The sequence below is a fragment of the Phytophthora infestans genome, genomic scaffold (genome assembly GCF_000142945.1).
Source record: "Phytophthora infestans T30-4 supercont1.50 genomic scaffold, whole genome shotgun sequence".
In the NCBI taxonomy this organism is placed as follows: Eukaryota; Oomycota; class Peronosporomycetes; order Peronosporales; family Peronosporaceae; genus Phytophthora; species Phytophthora infestans.
Genome location: NW_003303709.1, coordinates 628,339 through 651,004, shown reverse-complemented (window position 1 = coordinate 651,004; position 22,666 = coordinate 628,339). Strand labels below are relative to the sequence as shown.

The following is a 22,666-nucleotide window of genomic DNA, read 5'->3' as shown; positions in this document are numbered from 1 at the left end:
ATCTCCGCAGAGAACTCTTTAAACCACTTCACCAGCCACACGAGATCGATGACAGAAGCGTGCTTGTTCAGTGTGTTCCCGTGCGCCTTAGCTGCAATGTTTCCTTCGCGCACACGCTTCTTGTATCGCTGGATAGTCAAAGGAGTTACCCCGAGACATTCTGCAAACATGGGCCGGCAAACTCTCCCAACCAGTGGCAGGTAGTAGTGAAATTTCTCGCGTTTTCCGTCTCCTCGGTGCCTCTTCACAGTATCCGTCTGCATGAGAACGCCCAGCATCGTGTAGAGGCTTGTCAACTTCTCTGATCTGGTCATCTGTGAGATTGAACACACGAGCCACTCAAGTTCTTGGGCTTTTCCCTGAAGACATCGGCGATCACACTTGTCGGCCTGAATTAGACCCGCCACTGTTTGTTGCAGACCCACCTCAATCAAATTGATACTTATGCCCTCCTCCTCTTCAGCTGCGTCGCTTACACCACTCTCACCAGTGCTTGCCTCCTCGTCTTCCTCTTCATCTTCATTGTCGTCACATCAATCTTCGTCGTCACTGTCGTCAGCTTCCTCATCGCCCTCCTGTTCGTCTTCACTCCCTTCATCTGCTTCATCGCTGGCAGGCAACCCTTCCTGCTGAGGTACTGTAGCGGAGGGCAAAGCGACACGAGGAGCAGTAGGTTGAGCAATACTTGTTAGGTCGGCGGTGGCCGTGTTTGTGTGCGCCCTGGTGTCGGCTGGTTGCTTCGTGGCACGGTGGGGGCCGTGCTCTCCCGCATTGACCAGGACAGGGGTAGCAGGGGACGGCACTGGAACAGCGACGGCAGGAGCGGGTGCCGTCGTGTTGCTTGCGGTCTCGGGACACTGCATTCTCGAGGCTGGAGTGCGCTGTTCGGGAATGATACACCTGCTTCAAATTTCTGAAAAACTTTGACGCTTGTTTTTTCTGTAATGGGCCCCTCCATTACATAAGTAGGTAGATTTCTTTACAAAAGTAGGTGCATCAGCACACGACTAGCGTGTGCTGAAATGCTGTCATGCCATTGGCTGATATATGGGGAGCCAGACCCATTATTAGCCAATTGGACTATGACGTGTATTTGAGTGGCCAGGGCTGTGGCCTTGGTCCTAAAATAAAGTCAGAGTTGATTTTTCCTTAAACCTAAGACTCAGTCGTCCTATTGCGAGCTTCCTCAACACTATAGTGTAAGCAAGTAACGGAGTAAATACCTGGCCCGTTACATTTTCAGCTACTCGATAAAGTGCGAAAACACATGGGCGATCTTTAGACGCGAATATCTCGATAACTCCAAATGGTTGATTAGTATCGTTATGTCTCGCGCAGTCTCATATTATTTTGTTTTGGATAAACAATCATATCCGTGTAATATGTCAGTGCTGGCCAATAAATAGTGGTTCATTGTAATCGGGCTAGAGTAATGTCATTCTCCTGCTGGGGCTGTTGCACTGCCACTGTCGCCTGCTGAATTCTTGATGCCGTAGCTCGATGTATAGTAGGACGGTTATCGCGACCGCGACAGTAAGCACAAAGTTCGAACCTTAAATTTTCGAAAACTTCTCCATTCCAAGCTTCTTTATCCTTACGAGAAACGCGCTTCACTCTTTGCGACAACAGCGCAACGAAATTGGCTTCTGTCATAGACCTCGTACCGATGCTGGGGAGCACCCTTACTGGCTCGAAAGTAATATTTATCGTCGTCAAGGCAAAGACTTTGAAAAGGACGCGTCTCCAAAAGACTAAGTATTTTGGCGCGAAGTACACCAAACCGATCACCAACTATAAAATCGAAGTTCTTGGTTTTACCCCCGCGTGGGTTCCGTTTTATTGATTCTTTCCTTGCCGTCAGCGTTGCGCGCAATAAAGTAGTTTTAGATAGTACAATCAGAGATGTTGGCCTATGTGACCGAAAGTACGTCAAAATGATGTTACTTCATAGAGCCTTCTGATGGCCACGGCAAATCTAGCTTCCCGGCGGCTCCATGCTGCTGCCTAATCCCTTTGAACTTCGGATGGACACCTCGAGCGGTTATTTTCTTTCAGGTGTAGCTAAATACCACGGTCAAACGCGTCAAAAATGCTAACAAATTGATAGTAGCGATGCCCACATACTTCAAGACGGTATCACTCACGTAGCTGCTGTTTTTCACGTTAATTCACCGGGGTTTACCTAAATATACACACAATATCAAGCTTTGAATACGAAAAGGTCACACTGAAAACCTTTTATGAGAGCGACGGCACGTACTTCGCCTGCTGCTCGTCCACGGGGGCCTAACGTACATTAACTCAAGCGCATACACATTCATACCATTAGAACGATCGTCAGTTCCTCTTAGCTAATACTTACACGCAGCCCAGTATGGCCGCCGTTGATAGGACCCAAACGATTCACCGCAGGCATTTTTCTTGGTCGTTACCTGAATGTCAGTTTAGTTGGTGGCTGGGGTCGTTATTATGAGATAAAAAGTCGAAATAAGATCAAGTCCGTTTTGTTAGAGCCGGTTATATCTATCCAGCAAACTCTGAATAAAAAAGCTTAAATGGATGGCAATCTCACATGCAAAGCACAATAACGCTTCTACTAATGCAAAAAATGATGTTTTTGCTTGTAACTCTTGTTATCTCGCTTTGATATCAGGCATGCTATTGATGGTCAGCTGTCGTGCAATTGGTCAGGTCCAAGTGCGTGAGTTTGAGTACATGTAGCTTTACGCACTATTCATTCAAATTTAGGGTTAAATTATTTTTGATTAAAAGCCAAGCGTAATGTACTATCGTAAACCGTTTATCCATAATGCCACGTGTAGCTTGCATTTACAAATACATCAATTTATAGCTCTTGGTCCTTTCTTTAATTCCAGTTGTCAATTAGGCCTTTTCGTATGGGAATATCTCAATGTATATATTTGGACAAAAAGACAGTCATGATTTTTTTTAGACCTCATTTCCTTTTTTAACAATACTATTATGGTGGGGGGGGGCTACTAAAAGGTTTTCCGATACTAAAAGATAGACCCACGAAAATGTGTAGTTCACGATACCGATATTTTCAGTCTCATACCGTCTGAGTCACTGACTTGATCGATCTTGACTGCCAACGAAAAAAAAGCATTGATGCGAGAAAGAGGCGCAAGCGCAACAAGGGAACAGAAGAACGATTCCGACGACAAAGATTCGCGCAGTGACACAACTTGGGATGAATAGGTGCAGCGGATGGAGGTGGGGAATGAAAACTATCCTGGTATTGCGATCAGTTGGGCGGACGATGCAGCATTGCATGCTTGTCTGGGAGTTGCTGGTGCTGCTGTTCCACAGGGAGCAAATGCTGCTGCGTCTGGCGTTGTATTGCGAGCCTGGTTTTCAGGTCTGGTCGCTGCAGTCAATGCCAATGGTCCCGTGATGTTGGTAGGAGGAATTCCATCATCGGATTCCTTCGACCATTTATCAATTTGCGAATATGAGGACATCGTACAGGCACTGCATGCTCGTCCAATCAGCCCGGTGTGGGGGTCTGCACTGGATGCTGCCGGTCTCAGTGCTACATGGTACGAAGCTATGCATCAGAGTTTCGTGCCGTTTCTGTGATGGTGATGATGGTGATAATGCTGATGTCGCGAGGTATGGAGAGTGGATGCGCCCAGGAAATAATGATTAATTGTATTGTTTTAAGGAATTTTGGGCCTTTGGAGAAACTTTACTTTTACCGGAGACGCTGCTGCAATTTGACTGGCTTCACTGGTTTGTGTGATTTGTAAAGATCCAAGGATTTGGTCGACACCTTTCCGACTAATTTACGTCATCTGCACCACCAATTGGGTGCATAAGACGATGCAATTTACTCTACTCCAACGTGGGAACCTCGTATATGCCTTCTATAGGTCAGGTGCTAGCGCTAACAACGATACAGGCAAAGAAGATTATGAGAAGACTGCAGCTACTGTGATGGGTATTGAGATGTTCCAAATTCCACGTGACGTTAGGTGCAAGTTCATTCGTGCATAAAGTCGTCCGTGACCACGAGCCACTCGTCCTGTCGATTCAAAGACAGCAGGTTATTTCTTTTTCGCCAGTGATACGACTGCATAACGGCCCCGTCGTCGGCAGCGACATTCACTTCTTCACATTCCTCTACAGTTCGCTCCTTAGCAAGGGTAAATGTAGTCCTTATCATCTGCATTCTGCTGAATTGCAACGCGGAATCGGGGAACGTCGTCGCAGCTCAAAGTATTGCGTCTAGTCAGCAAAAGCATACTCAACACTTGTATGGCGGAAGGCTCGCCTTGTTCGGGTAAATGGCGTGTCTTCTTCAAAAACTAAGTACCGGTATCACTACCGGTACATGACGAAAAGCAAGAATCGCAAGGTGCACTATTTTCCCTGTTGCCACCTCCAGCATGCCCCCTATGCCCCCTGTACCCGTGCAAGTTTCACAGAAGGATCTACCGCGTGCTCTCGCCGTCCTGGTATTGGGTTATGCTGCTGTGTCGTGGCTAGTGCTCCAGCTGGATGGTTATTTTGCTGCTGACGAACAGGACGAGAACTTCAGCTTCCCGTTCGTGCCCTTGCGGCAGCAGCGACAAAGCCGAGAGTAGCTCAGTAATTGACTTCTTCGTGTTTGTTATCCGCCACAGCAAAGTAGGGGCCTTCGTCGCGCTCTACACGGTGATGATGGCAATCTCCCGCTTCTACGAGCACGGTACGGACAGATTTTTGATCGCTGTGTAGCGACGTCTTCAGGTGCTGAAAACTCGTCAACGCAACAGGCACCTACATCTTGTATGAGCTGCTGTGGGCATGCAATGCATCGCTCGTGCTGGTGGTCATGGCGCTCTATTTCTCCAAACCCTTCCTAGTCGGCGTAGCGGTACGTGCTCTCTTCTCCAAACCACTCTGCAAAATGCTAATCGGATAATGGGTTTTTGCCTGCAGATGGTGACAGTGTCAGGAGACCAGCTACTCTGGTACATCGACACTCTTTCATTCATTCTTAACGGCAAGTTCATTACGGGCGCCATGAAATACCTCACGTATCTGGAGAATCGCTCGTTCTCCAAGACATTCTTCGCAACCCATCACCTGTGGTTTCTACCCGTGTGTCTATACGTACGTCACTGTCAAACATGAACCGATATCCAATTTCCTAATAATATTCTTGTGGACAGATCACTACCGGTCACGGTGGTATGCACGGCTCGAGCTTCATTGGCTCTTGTACCTTGACCACTTTCCTGGCTGCGTTCTGCCGTGCTTTGACGCCATTTGAAGTGCGTGTGCCCGGCAGCGAGCACGTTATCTACCTCAACGTGAACGGTGGCTATGCGTTCTGGAAGGATATCAACATCCCTTTGCTTCATGTACTGGATTACCACCATCCGATGCTGTATCTTCCGTACCTTGCAATCGTAGGAAACTTCGTCGCCAACGGATTCCCGCACATGTTGGTCCTTGGTGTGGCACTGGGACTCCAGTTTAACCCGCTACTCGAGGGAATAACTCACTAAAACAATAACCAACGTCGAATAGAAAATGCACATTGAATGACTGTTCATAGCGTATCCGTTTATCTAAATTCGGTAGTCGGCGATCTATGCGGGAAGACCTTTCACTGCATTGATCGAAGCCATGAGTGACGACGCGGTATGACACAGAGCAAGTGAGAATATTAGGGTTATTAACTCTTCTCTGCTTCACGTAGGAATACTCTGTGACCTACGTGGACGACCGTCCAGAGGAGGCGAAGTACTTGCGTCGCGAGGGCGAAGTGAAGATCACTTACGCTAATGGGGACACTTTCGAAGGGACAATCAATCCAGACCTCCTGAAGCACGGTGTAGGGAAATACACGTGGAACCAGCGCGATCCGGAGGGAGAATGTGTGTGGTTCTAAGCACTGTATCGAGTTTAAATGTCATTTTACTGATATCTTGTTAGTGTCCGTGCTTGCGACGTTCGAAGGGACGTATGAGAGCGGCAGTAAGAATGGACTGGGGAAAATGACGTTCAACAACGGAGATGTGTACCATGGAGAGTGGAAGACAGATAAAATGACAGGAGAAGGCTCGTTCATGTACACGAAGGGCGACATCTTCAGCGGCAGATTCGAGAACGGCATCCGCTCCGGTAAAGGCACGTACGAGTTCGCTGCCGACAAGAGTTTGTTTGTGGGGGAATGGGCCGATAACACTATCACGAATGGGAAATGGATCTTCAAGGACGGAGGATCCTACGTCGGACGCTTTGAGGATGGGAATCCCATTGGCAACTGCATGATCAAGTTCCCGAGTGGCCTCCAGCAAGATGGCGAGTACATCAAGGCACAAGCGACCAATGACGCAGGCGAAGAAGTGACGGTGCACAAGTTTGTGGGTGGGATGATCGTCAAAGTACGTTAACTCACAGACTGCAGTACGCATTAGCGAGTAATCCATGCAAAAGAATATTAATCCATTGCTTCCAACGCGTCCCTTAGACCACGAGAAGGTCATCTCTCTTTTAGGAAATATACTTGTTGAGGAATCGGCGGTGGAAGTCGTTGCGGATTGTGTCGTTGATGAAGCGTTTCTTGACTTCCGGTTCATTACGAGACTGGTTCTTGAAGACCACGTCGTCGTTCCATCTGCGCTTCATCTTGGCGCTACCTGCAGCCTGTTGCTGCGTCAGAGGGTTGCCTTGAAGGATTTCTTCACGTGACTGTAGCTCGACGGTCTTACGCGCCTCTTCCTCTTTGCGTAGTCGCTCTTCTTCGCGTTCTTGCTTGATTTTCTCCAGTTCGCGCATCAACTCAGCTTCTTCATCTTCATCGTCACTAGTGGTAATGCCAATAATTGTTAATGAAAAAGAATACAGCATTATTCAATTATTGGAAAGCGAACCTGTCACTGTCGGAGTCGCTAGAGGCCTCGGAGCCCGCTCCGTCGTCGGCGTCGTTGTATTTGCTCGCCACTTCCTTCAGTTGAGACTCTTTTGCGTCCGCCTCAGCGTCTCCTAGCAGCAGAATCTTCTTGTTCTCCTCCAGCCGTCGCAATTTGTCTGTGTATCATAACATGCAACAGAACCGAGTATAAACACCTTGCAGCAGCTACTGCAGTAAACTGCTACCTCGTACCTTGAGCTGTGTCCTTCTTACGGCCTTTTTCCACCTCGTATTTCTCTTCCTTGCGCTCCAGTTCCTCGCGCAGGTCCAGCAGCTCAACCTCATTCGCTGTGCCCTGGCCAACCTGCCTACAGAGCCATACGACAGTCCGAATTAATCTTAATATTTAACTGTAGTATATTGCCTCTTCACCACGTTCATACCGCATCTTAAGACGCTTGTGGGCCGGCAGGTCGCGCGCCGACACCTGGTCGCTCAGCTTGCCTGGAGCAGGAGCATATCAGGCACCACAACGGCGAAATGACCCAGAAAATGGCATTGTAGACTTCTCATCGTTGGTACGCACCTCCAGCGTGCCATCCACCCTCGTTAGACTGTCCTACGGCGGCGTGCCAAGTCGGGCGGTGCGCGGTCGTCATGCTGCTGCTGTTATTGCTCTGATGCTAGCGTTGTGATGTATTGATTGGTCAAAATGATTTTTTTTCTTTTGTCCAATCACTATGATCACATTTTCAACATGGGGAAGGACGCGTGCGTGTACTTGGACGTATCCATTGGCGGCTCACGCGCGGGGCGCATCGTGATCCAGCTGTACCCTGGGGTTCCCAAGACGACGGAAAACTTCCGGTCGCTATGCACCGGAGAGCGCGGCTTGGGGCGTACCACGGGCAAACCTTTACACTACAAAAAGGTGCCATTCCACCGCATCATTAAAGGCTTCATGCTGCAGGGCGGGGACTTCTCTAACCGCGACGGAGCTGGTGGAGAGTCCATTTACGGCGCTAAATTTGAAGATGAGAGCTTCAGATATTGCCACACGAAGGCGGGACTGCTGTCAATGGCCAATGCAGGCAATAATACAAACGGTAGTCAGTTCTTCATTACGACAGTCCCCACGCCCCATTTGGATGGGAAGCACGTCGTTTTTGGGGAAGTAATTCGAGGAATGGACGTGGTACGGAAGATGGAGAATGTAGAGACTGTAGCGAACAACAAGCCGGCGTCGATGCAGGCGGTGGTGATTGAAGATTGCGGAGAAGCTGATGAGGAGAGCGAGTCAGAGTCAGACTCCTCTTCGGTTGAGAACAAGAAGAGCAAGAAAAAAAAAGAAAAAAGAAAAGAAGAGGATGATGAAGAAGGAGAAAAAGAAAGCAAAGAAAGAGGCAAAGAGGGAGAAGAAGTGTCGACGTGACGAGGGTGACGATGCGAACGAGCACAAGAGACGTCGTCACGAGGACCGTGGGCGTAATAGGAGCCGAGAGCGCGAGGTTTCTTCCCATCGACGACACGGGAGTGAACGCAGGAGTCCATCACATTCGAGATCACGATCGAGGAAGCACGCCCCGTACTCGAGCGTTCGCGATCAAGCCCGTCTTGGAGGGAGAAGTACAAGTAGGTCACCTTCCGTTTCGCGAAGCTCGCGCTTAGATGGCGATTCTCTTCGTAGCGATGGCTATTTTCAAGCAAAGAGATCATCTCGTGACTATCGTGCACACGACAAACGCTCAAGAAGTCGACAGCCGCCATGACCGTGGGCGACATCGATGAAGCCACTAGATGCAATACAAGAGGTCCACTGTTCTCAGGTCGTCAGTATACATCCATCAAGGCATTTCACAATGAATTAATTCGATAGATTTCTTCTTTTCTCTTTCAAATTGATTTTTAGTTAGAATTATCAACAAGAACTACAAATTCTGCTGACCAAGTGTCATGGGAGATATCGGCAAGGTCCAAGCTGGAATCACGGCGTTTGCTCCGTATCCAGCTCCAACGTATCGCTTTGTGAGGCAGACAAGCTCAGAGTTTTACTGGAGGACCGAAACAGCAAAAAACAATGGTACAGAATGATGGTATGGTCTGTGTTCTCTAAAAAGACGATAAAGTTATAGAAAAAAATATATACATTACGCAGGTGCACGAAGGATTTGGAAAAGAGTGACTTCTTGACGACCATGAACACGATCCCTAACGTGGCTATCGCGGATTACGTCCCTGTAAGTTCTTTTCAGTGTAGTGGTATTAAATATTTTTGCTAATATTGTGTGCAATCTACACAGGTTTTCCAAGGAGCGCTCGATCACCTGATGGGCGCTGCTAGCGACCTCGATGACTCTGACAAAGATTCGAGTGGATCTGACGAGGACGATGAGAAATCGGATGAAGAAGATGGCGACGAAAACTCTGATGGAGAAGTGGGGGAGAAGAAACACAAAGAAGATGCAGATGACGACACCAGTGACGATCAGATAACGTCACAAGTTGATCCTAAGAGGATCCGTCGACAGCTAAATGCATTGGAGGGTGGCGCTCTTCAACTGGAGCTTACAGACAAGCTCCGTGTTCTTGACTCAGCGTGGGCGACAAAGTATATTTTCCGCCTTGAGCCTGTTGCGCTTGATCGACTTGACATTCTCGAATCCAAGCTTCGCGATGTGCAAGAGGAGCTGGGGGAGATAAAGCGTATGCTGAAAGAAAACGAAAAGGATTGAGCGACTAGACCAAAGGAGCGTTAGCTCTTTGAAATGCTCAGCGAGATTAAGCAATACGTACGAATTTTTTTTTTAAAGAATGAACTAATTTATGGTATTCTTGGCATGCTTAGAGCAAAGATGTGCAGCCACTACCAAGAAGGTGTTGGTTAAATCTAGGCTAGCAGAACCTCTGTAGCGGGCATCAGTACAGGGCTTTGAACACCGCACATTAGGTGTATAATCCCGTATTATTTACCTTAGGGAAGGTGTTTTCGGAGCATTCGTTCCATTCGCTCAGAGAAGACTTTGGTGATGAATTCGACGCTGCTACGAAAGCGGACGTGCCCACAAAGGCTAATGCTAGCAGTTTGCCGTGTCGCATTACTTGAGGTTCGCACGTTTGGAAGAGGATTGCAAGTGATGTTAAATACGCAGCTTCGCAACATGTACTTTGCATGGCTCGTATTCCTCAAATGTAATCCAGGATCGATTATGAGTTCGATTACGATTCTGCCGTGATGTCGAGTTAGATTATGTTGCCAATTTTTGCATGTAAATGTTACGCTGCCCTTTGTCTCGTCATCTCCAGCACCTTCCTGCGTCTTGCTCTCGTTGCTCTCCGTACTGCTCACACCTTGCGTACGAAAAACTTGCGGTTTGGACAGAGTGGCGGGTTTGCTTTCACTGCGGCTGGAGTCTGCCGTCGAGCTGCGTGCTTCAAAAATGGTGAACAACGGAGGTCGCTCTTGCGCAGCATCGCCGCCCTTCGTCTCTTCGTCAGCTGCATCGACCGTGAGCGGGACGTCACTCGGCGATATTTCGGATTGCTCATTCGACAGCTGCGAGTTGCGGCGATCGCTGCGTGGATGTGCAGCATCTATCGAGTCTTGCGACTCGCTGGACCCCGACAAGTTGGCTTGTGTGTTGGTTTGCACTGCCGAGCCTTTAATGTGTTTGGCCAGTTGCTGTACCAACCGATTTAACGTTTCTTGTTCTGCCTGACGCCGTTGAATTTCCTGTGTCCACCTTTCAAGCTGAACGAGTTGTTTCTTAGAAGGAGGGGTCCTACGATCCACGCAACAACGTTTCAATACAGCAGACATAACTGTTAAAGCAACACAAACTTACGTCTGAGAGAGACTTCGCTGTCGGTTCTATAAAGCCAACTCGTCATGCCCAGCTTTGATTTGACGCTTCAATTTTTCAAGCTGAATAATGTCAATAATTAGAAATGCACACACATTTAGAAAATAGCAATAAGAGAAAATGACCTCAGCAGTCAGTTCGACTAGGTCGCACGTTGGAGTTCTGGTCCAAAATTTGGTGGAGTGTCTTCTTCAAAACGTCGCGTTCGTGACGAATCTCGTCCAGTTTCTGCTTGGTCTCTGCATCTTTCTTGGCCCGATCAGTAGCAGCTTGCTCCTTTCCCTTCTTTACCTCGTCCTCACGGGTCTTTTTCATCGCCTCGTGTTCTTTCCGCAAAGTCTCCAGCTCCTGATGCGTCTGCTCCAGTTGCTTGTGTTGGATTCGGACCGTGCGGCTGGAGCAGCTGCGGTTCAAGGCGGTAGAAAAGACCGGTTCGGCCGCCGACTATACGGACACACAGGAGTGGTGGCACGGGTGGCTGCCACAGGAAGATGGTTAACAGAGCAAATATCACTTCTACATTCTCACAGTATAACCTCTGTCTAACAGGTTATGAGCCCAATGGTTCATACTGTTGCCACGGACGAAGTCCAAGGCAAGCCGGAAGCAGAGCCTAGTCGCGAAAGGGCAGGCAGCCAGTACGGCGAAGATGATGAAGTCAAGAAGGCGGACGACGAACCGAAAGGAACGCAGGACAAGCTACTAGACCTACTCAAGGACCTCGCAGTGCGCATGGGACGCCTGGAGGAGTCGCAGGAGCGACAGGAGGAGAAAGAACGCAAGGGTCGAGAGAGCAGCGTTTTCGGGTCGTCGCTGGGCCTGGGCAGAGCCATGGACAGGCAGGCCCTGGACCAGACGCCACCGCGGCGCACGTCGCCTGCCGTCTCGCCGGCCACGTACTTCGGGATGAAGCAACGTGAGTACCGAGATGCAGCAGCGAACGTCGAGATGGCTCAGGCGCCACAGCCGGCGCTGCCGCAGCACTATGTGCCGCCGCAAGCGTATCGAGCGCCACCGCCACCGTCGCCAGGACCGGGATTCGCTGGGGTACCTGACACCCGGCAGAGGAAGCTGGGGATCCGGCCGTTCGACGGAAAGGAGCTGTACCATGGGCTAGGGAGCGGTTTCCTGGCGTGGGGCAAGCGCTTTGTGCGCCAGATACAGTTCGCCGAGCGTGCTAGTGGGTTCCAGTGGACCGAGGACGTCAAGGTTGACATCCTCGGTCACCATCTCAGCGGAATGGCCGAGAGGTACTACAACCAGCAGGTTGAAGGCTGGTGGGAAGAACGGCCGACGCTCGAGCATGCGATGCAGCGGATGCTGCACACCTCGCCACGAAGATCACACCCGCGCAGAGCATGAAAATGTTCACGGCACCGAAGACTTCAAGAGAAGCTGGACAGAGCACTACCTATACCTCGTGGCAGTTAGCGAGGCGTGCGGCGGTGCGGACAACCTGGTCCTTGACACATCGTGCACTACGCGGATCCGAACATGCGAGTGTCGATGCTGTCCAGGCTGAACTTGGCACGCACGGACTACCTGCGCCAAGCGGAAGAGCTGGCGCACTTCGCCCAGTCGACGGAGATCGAGCTGCGAGGCAAGCAACTGGGGCGAGACGTGGTCAACGATGTGCACGAGGACGAGAAGGACGGCCGCAAGTGCTACAAGTGTGGTAAATCTGGCCACTTGCGGGCGGCCTGTCCGAACAAGAAGAAGAGGTGGGGCGAAGGCACGGACGCTGACTTCGTGCTCACGGTCGAGGAGTCGGCCACAGAGACGGAGGACTGGATCCTGGACAGTGGATCCAGCCGTCATCTGGTGAATGATCCGGAGCTGCTGGAAGACGCGGAAGACTACGAAAGTCAATGCGTGGCAGCGGACGGAGGAGCGCTAAAAGTAACTAAGCGCGGGAGCGTAATGCTCTTAACCACGTCGATGGGGAAGATGACCAAAGTGCGGCTGCTGAACGTGCAGTACGCGGAAAAATTGGAAAGGAACATCATATCGTACGGGTTGTTGGAGGCGAAGGGGTACGGACTCGCGTACCGAGGGAAGCACCGCGTGGTAGCCGGCATCAACGGCGGGCCGGCGGTGTTTGACGTCGAGAAGACAAACAACGTTCTCACCGTGCGTGCAATGGAGTCTAGAGGCACGGGGCGGAAGGGCAACGTGTTGATGTCGGTGTTGGCGGAAGGTGAGGCGGACGTCGGCAGGGACGTGCAGACCGGGCCGCTCATGCATTTCCACCGTAGGTTAGGGCATCTGAACTACGACACGATCATTAAGATGGCCAAGGACCCGGCATCCGGGATTGCACTCACGGACGAGGTGAGGGCGAACTGCTTGGCTTGTGCCCAGGGCAAACAGACCAAGAAGAAGCAGTCGCGCAAGGACACCGGGGCTAACTCGCCCATTGACGTGATCGGAGGAGTCATCTGCTCCGACCTGAAGAGGCCGATGACTCCGAGAGATGGACTAGGGAACCGATACATGGTCAACTTTGTTGATCATCGCACCAACTACTGCAGGGTCTTCTTGGCGAAGACTAAGGACGTTGCGGCACAGAAGTTTAAGCATTTCATGGCGTACTTTGAGCGGCAGTTCAACTGCCGTATACACGTGTTGAGGACGGACGGTGGTGGGGAATACAAGACCCTGGATCTCTTCTGCAAGGATACCGGGATCAGGCGGCAGATTAGCGAGCCGCGAAACCAGGCTAGTAACGGCAAGGCGGAACGAATGCACCGCACCGTTATGAATATGGTGCGGAGCATGGTGTTCGCCTGTGGCCTTTCGCTTAGTTTCTGGGGGGATGCTGCGGAATATGCAGCCTATATCCTAAACAGGAGCCCGACGAAGGCTAACCCGGGATCGAAGTCGCCACTGCAGATGCTCACGAAGAACACACCGGATTTGAGTGACATCGTGGTTTTCGGGTCGCCCTGTACGGTGCACGTGGACGCAAAGAACAAGTCCCTGGGTGAAAGAGGCAAGGCGGGCATGATCGTGGGAAAGAACGACGAGATTAAAGGCTACCGGGTGTATCTCCCGAAGGATAAGGTAGTCGTAGTGACGCAGCATGTGAGCAACGTCGAGACGTTGTCAGACGTGCAGAACGAACAATTGATGCGCGTGCATCTGGAGGACTCCGAGGAGTCGGAGGGCACGGGCGCTTTGGAGACAGACACTTCGAGGACAAAGACGAAGGAAAGGCGAAGCGTCGCGGGAAGAAATCTCGGAAGTCGTTGTACGGCCTGCGCCAAGCAGGTAGGCTGTGGAGTCAACTCCTGCACGCGAAGCTGGAGGAGGCGGGGTTCACACGGTGCGTGACGGACATGTGCCTATACTACAAGCGAGAGGACGGCGAGATGACGCTCGTGGGCGTGTACGTGGATCATCTCCTGGTCACCGCGTCCAAGCCGAGTCTGGTGGACGATTTCTTCTGCTCCATGAGCGTGTTGTCCGTGAAAGACTTGGGCGAGGTGAGGAAATTCTTGGGGATGCGCGTGGAGCTGGACAGCAGCGAGGGGTACTCGCTGGACTAGCAGGCGACGATCGAGGAGCTGCTGGAGCAGCATGGGCTGGCAGACGCGAACAGTGTGCGGGTTCCTGTTGGTGATGAGCACAACGAGGCGGAGGTAGACGAGCCGCAGTTGTTGACCAAGGTGGGTGCGCCGGGTGAGCCAACGATCCGCCGTTTCCAGTCGCTCGTGGGAAGTTTGCTTTGGATAGCACGGTGCACGAGACCCGACATTAGTTTTGCTGTGCATAAGGCCACGAGGAGGACACACCAGCCGACCACGAGTGACTGGAAGCTGGCCAAGAGGGTTGCAAGGTACTTGAAGGGGACGAAGAGCGTCAAGCTGACCATGCAGGCGCCGACGAGGAAGGACGACGTGATGGCTTTGGAGAGCTGGAGCGACGCAGACTTCGCCGCCGACAAGAGCGACAGGAAGTCGGTGACTGGAGGAGTCGTGACGATGGACGGGGCTGTGGTGCAGTGGATCTGCAAGAAGCAGACCGGCGTGTCGCTCTCCACGATGGAGGCCGAGTTCACGTCAGCGTCGCAGGTGGGGCGCGAGCTGCTGGGACTTCGGGAGCTGGTGCGTGAGCTGGGTTTCCGGGTAGTGGAGCCAGTGCCCATGAGAATGGACAACCAGGCGGCGATTAAGCAGCTAGAATCCGAGGAGAGCATGGCGAGTGCGAAGCACGTGGACATACGCGTGAAGTTCATCTGTGATTTTGCCAGGAAAGGGATAGTGAAGCCCGATTACGTGGAGTCACGCCTGATGATGGCGGATCTTCTCACGAAGGCGTTACCGGCGCCGAGGATCGCGAAACTGCGGGAGATCTTCAAGCTGAAGTGACGAGTTCTGCCGAGAGTGCGACGACCGAGGAGGAGTGTTGGATTCGGACCGTGCGGCTGGAGCAGCTGCGGTTCAAGGCGGTAGAAAAGACCGGTTCGGCCGCCGACTATACGGACACACAGGAGTGGTGGCACGGGTGGCTGCCACAGGAAGATGGTTAACAGAGCAAATATCACTTCTACATTCTCACGGTATAACCTCTGTCTAACAGCTTGGACTGCCTTTTCAGGGTGAGAGAATTCTCAGCAAACAGCACCAATAGCTCATCGTGCTTCTCGGCGAGTTTGCTGTCTGGAGCTGGGACAGCGGCGCGACGTCGCCTCTTACCAGCAGCTATGGTCGACGTGCCACTTGACGGGGCTGCCTGTTGCGTGGCAGATGTGTTACTTGGCTCAGTATCTGGCTCACTGACGTCCTCTTCTTGACTCAGCTGTTGAGTTATGGTTACCCGTCGCAATTTCTTTACTGGCCGAGGACGTGGAGGCGACACAACCACCTTGGTAGGACTCTGCGTAGCCTGGAGCTCCTCATGGACACGCTTGCGAGTGCGACCGGCCACAGACTTTTCATCCGCGCTCAATTGAGCATGAAGCTCCTCGTTCTTTTTCGATAGTCCACTGGGTCTGAAAGACCAATATTTACGTTAGTGGTTTTTCAAAAATAAAAATTGTAAGTGGCACGTACAATATCTCAAATTTGTAAGCGAGTTCCGACACTTCTGGCAGTTCAAAAGACGAGTAGAAACATTGTAAAAAAAAACTCCCAGCACAAGCAACTTGGCTACAAACCTGTCGTGTCGGGGTCCGCGAAGTGAATCACATAACCTTTCTTCAGTTGCACCTTCCTGCGGATCCCGACTTTTTTGCGATTTACCCAGAGACCGTTGCGACTGCCTTACAAGCAAGTTAGAATCTATATTGTTGTCGGAATAAGCTCCTGTTTTTTGTTTTACCTCGCGTCCTCGATATCCACTATTGGTTCTCCAAGATTGTCTTTACCATGTAGTCGGATGATGCATTGCTGAGTACAATAGACCGCGAGCTAGACACAGCGTGATGGAGGAGCTACGGATTGTACACACCAGGGTACTGATGTATTTCTTGGGGATGATGAGGTCAGAGCGATTGGGTACGCGGACAATGCGATGCATGGAGCGAGACAAGTCGTAGAGGTCAGGAAAAGCCTTGAGACGTGCTGTGTGCCTTGTAGTTACCGTCAGCGTGACGTAGGCTCCAGCAGCACGTATACTTAAAGAAAGAGCAAGATAGACGAGGTCGAAGGCAGGGAGTTGCCTGGCAGAATGCCGCGGCGGGAACACCAAGGTGAGGAGCTTGAGTACTCGCTGGTACGATTGGAAGTGAGAGCAAAGCTGCGCCGCAGCCCGCTCCTCAACCTTGGGACCCATGATTTATTTAGTGAGCAGTTGCTAACCACTCTTGTTGTCTTATCTAGCTGCAGGTGCTGGTGCTGAGGACTTGGGCGGTTGCAACTGCCATGAGAGGCTGCGCCTCTCACCATCGCAGAAGGAATATGGAGTACAATCGCGTACACGACCGTGTGGCCGCTGCTACACGTCGGTGCCAGCACTGCTCGCTGGCAGTCTGGCACTGGTACACTCTGGTACCTCACCCCCCCACTCGTTCGAGACGCGCGTCGAGCTGGCTTGACCCGCAGGATCAGCCTAGCAAGTGGCTCGAACGTTTGCACTTGATTTGGTAGCTAGTGTTGATGTTCAGCAGTAGCAGTAGCAGTAACTAGACTTGATACAGGTAACACCTTTAATTACTTTCGAAACTTTGTGCATTTTGCGTTTGCCAACGGCTTGGTCATGATGTCAGCCGTATTGTCGTCAGTAGGCACATGTAAAGTCCGTAGTTGCCCGTCCTCCACTAAATGTCAAATCAAATTATATTTTTTTTCTTGATATATTTCGTGGCTGAGTGCTTTTCCGGTTTCGCAGTAAGATAGAGGGCCGCTTGGTTATCACCACGCAGTAGTGGTGTGGCCGCAGACCTCCGTAGCTCCTCGAATAGGCCATCCAGCCATAGTATGCCCTTTACCCCTTCATTCATAGCGATGTACTCAGCCTCCGTGTTCGACTGAGCGTTGGTCCCTTGCTTTCGGGATCCGTAAGACACGACATTGCCGTCAAGAAACGTGACGCAGCCCGAGATAGACTTGGCATCATCCGGATCGCTAGCGTAATCACTGTCCGTGAACACCGTAACTTCAACGTCCTTGCCCGAAACAGCGTCCGTGTGAAGTGCATGATCACGTGTCTGCTTCAGATACCGGAGAGCCCGCTGGGTTTCACGGTAGTGCTTGTGCTCAAAGCACGACAGGTACTTGCCCAAATGGCGTATCGCATGTGCAATGTCAGGCCGCGAGCCCGACACTAGGTACTGCAGTGACCCGACAATCTCTCGGTACGGTAGTTTCATACCAGGCGCAACGGCTTTCACGTTAGCCTTCGCCTCGCTGGGTGACTTTGGAGTCCAGCATCCGTAGGCATCCTGCATCCCGTAGGCTTTTAGGATCTTGTCGATGTGTGCCCGCTGGCAATACATGATTTTGTTGTGCGCCCTGTCGATTGTAATCTCAATGCCCAGCAGGAGCTTGACTTCACCCATGCTCGTCAAGGTGAATTCATTTTTCAGCTTTTCTGCAATTTTGGTACACAGAGTTGTCGGTCCCATCAGCAGGAAGTCATCCACGTACACACTAAGAATCATCGTCACATCTCCGTCGTCGTTGTACATAGCGTAGAGGCCATAGTCACTGTCCGAACGGCTGAGAACCAGCTTCTCAAGTTATGCAACGTCTTGTTCCATACTGCAGGTGCTTGTTTCAAGCCGTAGAGAGACTTAATGAGTTGGCAGTCCATTTGCCCACCGTTGTCTTCGAACCCCACAGGCTGCTCCATGTACATGAGCAAAGAAAGTAAACCGTACAAGAACGCAGTCTTGACATCGTACTGTAAGAAAAGCCAGCCACGCTTCACAGCATACAGGATGACCGCTCTGATGGTCTCAAACCGAATGACAGGCGCACATGTCTCCACATAGTCAACTCCATACTTCTGCTTGAAGCCATGGATCACCAGCCGGGCTTTGAACCGCTGGATTCGCCCTTCAGCATCTCTCTTGACCGCAAAGACCCATCGGTTTGTGATAACTGTCTGACGCTTGGTCTTGGCGCGTACAGCAAGCTTCCGAGTTCCATGTGCGCGCAATGATGACAGCTCGTCCTCCATCGCTGCTTTCCACTCCGGCCAATACTAACTCGCCTTCGCTTGCTTGTAGGTATTAGGAATTGGAATTTCCGTCGTCGTGTTCATCACAGAACCGACCACATAGTCATTGAGACGAGCCGGTAGCTTTCTCACTGCGAGGGCTTGAGCTTCGTAGCTCCGCTGAAGGTGAGCTCGTACATCGTGGTACTCGTTGCTGGATTCCTGCTCACGGCTTGAAGAGACTTGCCGCTTTCGCTTCTTCTTCTTCTTTGTCACAGCCGCTGGCTGCAACTCAGTTCCGGGTGTTGCTGCAACAACCCCCACTGGCTCCGCATTCTCACCAATTTCCTTTTCAGGGGGCAGATAGGTTGATTCGGTAGCCGCATGCACGTCAGTTGCGCTACCTGCTTCGGGAAATAGTCGGGCTTCAAGTGTAGATGTGATAGGCACCACCGGGATCACATCCACAAGCTCATAGTCCCCACTGAAATACATGTTCAGCAGTAGCCGACGGACGTAGTCATTCGCAACAGTAAAGTTCTCATGAAAATATACGTTCCCACTGCGTCGAGTAGTCACGGCTCCAGTTCGCAGGTCCATCAGCTTGTATCCAGTCGTAGTAGTACTATAGCCCAGGAAAATCGAAAGCACAGACCGCGGGTCCAGCTTTGCTCGCGTTGGACGGGTCTCAAGAGGTACGTACGCATGTACCAAGCAACCCCAGGCTCGTAGGTGCTGCAGCACCGGTGCCGTGCCGAACAGCAATTCATGTGGCGACTTCCCGATCAATGGAGCTGTCGGAAGGAGGTTCAGTGTGTCTACAATGTGTAGAGTAGCTTCACCCCACAACAGGTTCGGTAGATTGGTTGCATGAAGTACTGCTCGTAGCCTTGGAAGCTCTATACCATTGGCCCGTTCCACAATCCCGTTTTTTTTCTCTTCCGGGGAGTAAGCATTCGTAGTCTTCAATACCCTTGTTTGAGCAGAACCGTTCCAGGTAGGTGTTCACGAATTCTCCACCTTGATCTGAGTGTACCAACGTTACTGAATGTCCTGCACGCTTGTACTGAGTGTTGAGCCTCAATACCTGTTCTTCGACAAGCTTGGCTGCTTCGTCTTTATGCTTCAGCAGATAACATCACTTGTATCGCGTTGCCTCATCTACTACCAGCATGAACATCTTTTCGCCAGTTGTTGTGTCTTGGTTGATGCTGCAGAGATCAATAGATAGCTTTTCCAGCGGGATCTTTCGCAACGGTGGCCCACGCTTGTAAGTGGTACGCTTGAACTTAGCCGACTTAACAAGGAACGCATTCATAGTCCTTCAACGACTGCATGTTAGAGTTAAAGCCAAAGTCGGCCTTGTCATTAGCCAACTCCTTGATGAGCTTCATGTTCACGTGCCCAAGGCGATTGCTGCAGCAATCCCATCACATCCTTGCGCTCTTCAGCAGCACCGACCAATCGCACAGACCGCTTCGCACGCAGGCGGTATAGCAGGTCATGATGGTCGAAGCGCAGCTTCAACCTACCCTTGCAGAGCCACGCAGTGCTCTGGTCTTTATTGAAGACAAGCTTAAACTCACAGGCGCGCATGTACCCGAGGCTTATCAGGTTAACGTGGGCATTAGGAGAGTAGTGGACATTGTCCAGGCGGCGAGGCTCCCACTTGCCCGTGACTCCGTTTTCGATACGGAGCACCACACTTCCGCTTGCTTGCATGACTTCTGACTGACAGCAGACATATCATCACGTTGCTGGAAGCTTCATGCTCCGCATACGAAAAATACGTCGAATCTCCGCACAGATTACTTGCGATTAACTATCGAGAAGCCATTCAAGTTCATTTGCCTGCAAGACAGGGACATGCTCGTCGTCTCCAATTACTGCAGTCACTGCGTAATCAGGTGACGCTGGTGCTGTAGGAGAGTACATAAGGCTGCGAACAACGGGGCTCGACGGAGGACTCGTGGGTGAGTACTGTGGCGACGCAGCACGCACACTAACACCACCAGCTCCAGTGTTTCGGCGATGGAGCTGCTGTTCCATTTGCTCCACTGCTTGTAGCCCAAGTACCGAACGCACGTCGTTCAGCGAAATCAATCGATCATCATTCCTAATTCCACCAACTGCGTGCTCTGCATGTTCATCACGGGATGTCATGCACTCTACCTACCTGTCATACGAGACAAGCGGTTCATGTTGCCGGAGAATAGCTCCACTCAGAGAGCGCACTTGTTCGTCACCTTGATTGGTTTGGGTTTGACGACGTCCTTGGCTGCACTCAGCTTCACCACGCCAGTGGACCTTCTCACCACAAGCATTGCACTTCGAGTTCTTTTTCTTTATCGCAATCCTTTCTGCATTAGACTTGCCAGTGTTTGTAGATGCAGCACTTGAGCCACGGTTGCGACCATTTTTGCAGCCGCGCTGGAGGCGAGGACCTTTTTCACTATTGCTGTGCTGCTGCACAGCATTTGCTTGGGGTTTACTGGCCAGGCCACGGCTGTTCGCAGCGCTGCTGTTTGATTCACGCACTCGCTGGTTGCGTTGTATTTCTGCATTCTCCAGACGGCCACGTGCGTCGCGCACCGTATATTTGTAGCCTGGATCACGGCGTAGCTTCTCCGTAACTTCATCTGCAATCGTTGGGTAGACTGCGTGAGCCTTGGTCAGCATAACCTTAGCGAGTCGCGAGTCTGAGATGGGGTCATTGTTTTCTGCTAGTTCGCGCTGCATCTTCAGTAGGTCGGCGATGTAGTCTCGCACGGGCTCGTCTGGGCGAAGCATTCGCCCGTAGATTCGTTCCCAAATCAGTACCGTGTTTACCCTCGCCCTTGGCCGAATTCCTTAGCTAACACCCGCCATAGCTCGACAGGGTCAGCCAGGTTGACCACGTCCTGGTAACGCATAAGGGTTTCATCAGAGATGGCCGAGACAAGAAGGCCATTTGCTTTGCGATATCTGCTATTCCAACAGTCCTTCACGCTAGAAGACAAGCTGTCGTTGAAGGGTTTCTTGCCCAGGACAAGCTGGGCCATGTTTGAGATGTTTAGACCTGTAAGCACTCGTAGGCGCCAAGCGGGGTAATCCTCCGGCTTGAAGAGCTTTTTGTCCACCTGCAGGGTGTCTACGGCTGCTACTCGATTCATTTTGTCCTCAGGTTCAGTGTCAGCTTGTCTGCGGCTCGCGGAGCTATTTCCAAAGGTGTCTTCGCGTCGAACTGGGGGAGAAGGCGATCGTTCTTTCAATGAGCGAACGGTCAGTTGCCAGTTTGCTGTCTCCTTTTCTTCTGCGGGTTTGGCCAATGAGCGTTGCCCATCTTTTGATTCCGCCAATAGAAATACAGAATCTTTCACTGTCACAGGTACCCGAGAGGGATGATCACCAATCGTCGGATTAGAATTTTCTGTCAAATCTCCATTTTCTTCAGAGTCGACGCTATTTGACCCCGAGGGCACCGCTCCTGTTGCAGTCTGGTTGTCTCCTTTCGCGTCGCTGCTCCGCACCACTGGTACGTTTGTTGTCTCGGCTTGCTTCTGTTGTTGGGCTCATAATTTGAGACGTGCTGTGTGCCTTGTAGTTACCGTCAGCGTGACGTAGGCTCCAGCAGCACGTATACTTAAAGAAAGAGCAAGATAGACGAGGTCGAAGGCAGGGAGTTGCCTGGCAGAATGCCGCGGCGGGAACACCAAGGTGAGGAGCTTGTGTACTCGCTGGTACGATTGGAAGTGAGAGCAAAGCTGCGCCGCAGCCCGCCCCTCAACCTTGGGACCCATGATTTATTTAGTGAGCAGTTGCTAACCACTCTTGTTGTCTTATCTAGCCGCACGTGCTGGAGCTGAGGGCTTGGGCGGCTGCAACCGCCATGAGAGGCTGCGCCTCTCACCATCGCAGGAGGAATATGGAGTACAATCGCGTACACGACCGTGTGGCCGCTGCTACACGTCGGTGCCAGCGCTGCTCGCTGGCAGTCCGGCACTGGTACACTCTGGTACCTCACAAGCCTCGCCCTAGTTTTTGGCGAGCAGCACGGGTCGTCCCCAAGGTAGTAGCTTCGACGGCGGCGACGACATCGCGATCGCCCAGCAATTATTTCAAAAGTGAACCCGCGAATACAAATACCAGCGACATTACCGGTATATTAGAATTTTCTCTAAATACGAATGTCTGATTGGCTCTTTGATTTTTTGCTAAGCTTATCTAAAAGCCCGAAAATGTCATAAGGTGTATGACGTTGTAACAGAAGGTGACGGTGTAGCAGAATGTGACCAAAGTAAAACCGGTATTTTGAGTAGATGATGTAGTGAAAGGTTCACCACAACGTGTTGACTGC

General features: G+C 51.3%; 7 protein-coding genes across 7 annotated transcripts; 3 read left to right on the top strand and 4 right to left on the bottom strand.

The window, feature by feature from the left end:
- Window positions 1-4,408: 4,408 nt before the first annotated feature.
- PITG_17168 (uncharacterized protein) lies at window positions 4,409-5,553 on the top strand (the record flags this gene model as incomplete). Its single annotated transcript, XM_002897016.1, has 5 exons — window positions 4,409-4,567; window positions 4,647-4,711; window positions 4,779-4,879; window positions 4,945-5,118; window positions 5,178-5,553. 5 exons carry the CDS (start codon window positions 4,419-4,421, stop codon window positions 5,514-5,516), a joined length of 828 nt encoding a protein of 275 aa, XP_002897062.1.
- Window positions 5,554-5,605: 52 nt separating this feature from the next.
- On the top strand, window positions 5,606-6,407 carry PITG_17167 (uncharacterized protein; the record flags this gene model as incomplete). The annotated part of the gene is made up of 2 exons (XM_002897015.1): window positions 5,606-5,888; window positions 5,947-6,407. One exon carries the CDS (start codon window positions 6,009-6,011, stop codon window positions 6,405-6,407), a length of 399 nt encoding a protein of 132 aa, XP_002897061.1.
- Window positions 6,408-6,507: 100 nt separating this feature from the next.
- PITG_17166 (uncharacterized protein) lies at window positions 6,508-7,527 on the bottom strand (the record flags this gene model as incomplete). Its single annotated transcript, XM_002897014.1, has 5 exons — window positions 6,508-6,820; window positions 6,888-7,044; window positions 7,121-7,236; window positions 7,312-7,372; window positions 7,455-7,527. 5 exons carry the CDS (start codon window positions 7,525-7,527, stop codon window positions 6,508-6,510), a joined length of 720 nt encoding a protein of 239 aa, XP_002897060.1.
- A 98-nt stretch (window positions 7,528-7,625) lies between these two features.
- Window positions 7,626-8,300, top strand: PITG_17165 (peptidyl-prolyl cis-trans isomerase E; the record flags this gene model as incomplete). Its single annotated transcript, XM_002897013.1, has 1 exon — window positions 7,626-8,300. One exon carries the CDS (start codon window positions 7,626-7,628, stop codon window positions 8,298-8,300), a length of 675 nt encoding a protein of 224 aa, XP_002897059.1.
- A 1,784-nt stretch (window positions 8,301-10,084) lies between these two features.
- PITG_17164 (uncharacterized protein) lies at window positions 10,085-10,973 on the bottom strand (the record flags this gene model as incomplete). Its single annotated transcript, XM_002897012.1, has 3 exons — window positions 10,085-10,092; window positions 10,208-10,647; window positions 10,927-10,973. 3 exons carry the CDS (start codon window positions 10,971-10,973, stop codon window positions 10,085-10,087), a joined length of 495 nt encoding a protein of 164 aa, XP_002897058.1.
- Window positions 10,974-14,272: 3,299 nt separating this feature from the next.
- On the bottom strand, window positions 14,273-14,926 carry PITG_23102 (uncharacterized protein; the record flags this gene model as incomplete). Its single annotated transcript, XM_002897011.1, has 1 exon — window positions 14,273-14,926. One exon carries the CDS (start codon window positions 14,924-14,926, stop codon window positions 14,273-14,275), a length of 654 nt encoding a protein of 217 aa, XP_002897057.1.
- Window positions 14,927-15,421: 495 nt separating this feature from the next.
- On the bottom strand, window positions 15,422-16,503 carry PITG_17163 (uncharacterized protein; the record flags this gene model as incomplete). Its single annotated transcript, XM_002897010.1, has 4 exons — window positions 15,422-15,462; window positions 15,507-15,721; window positions 15,972-15,991; window positions 16,180-16,503. 4 exons carry the CDS (start codon window positions 16,501-16,503, stop codon window positions 15,422-15,424), a joined length of 600 nt encoding a protein of 199 aa, XP_002897056.1.
- Window positions 16,504-22,666: the final 6,163 nt, after the last annotated feature.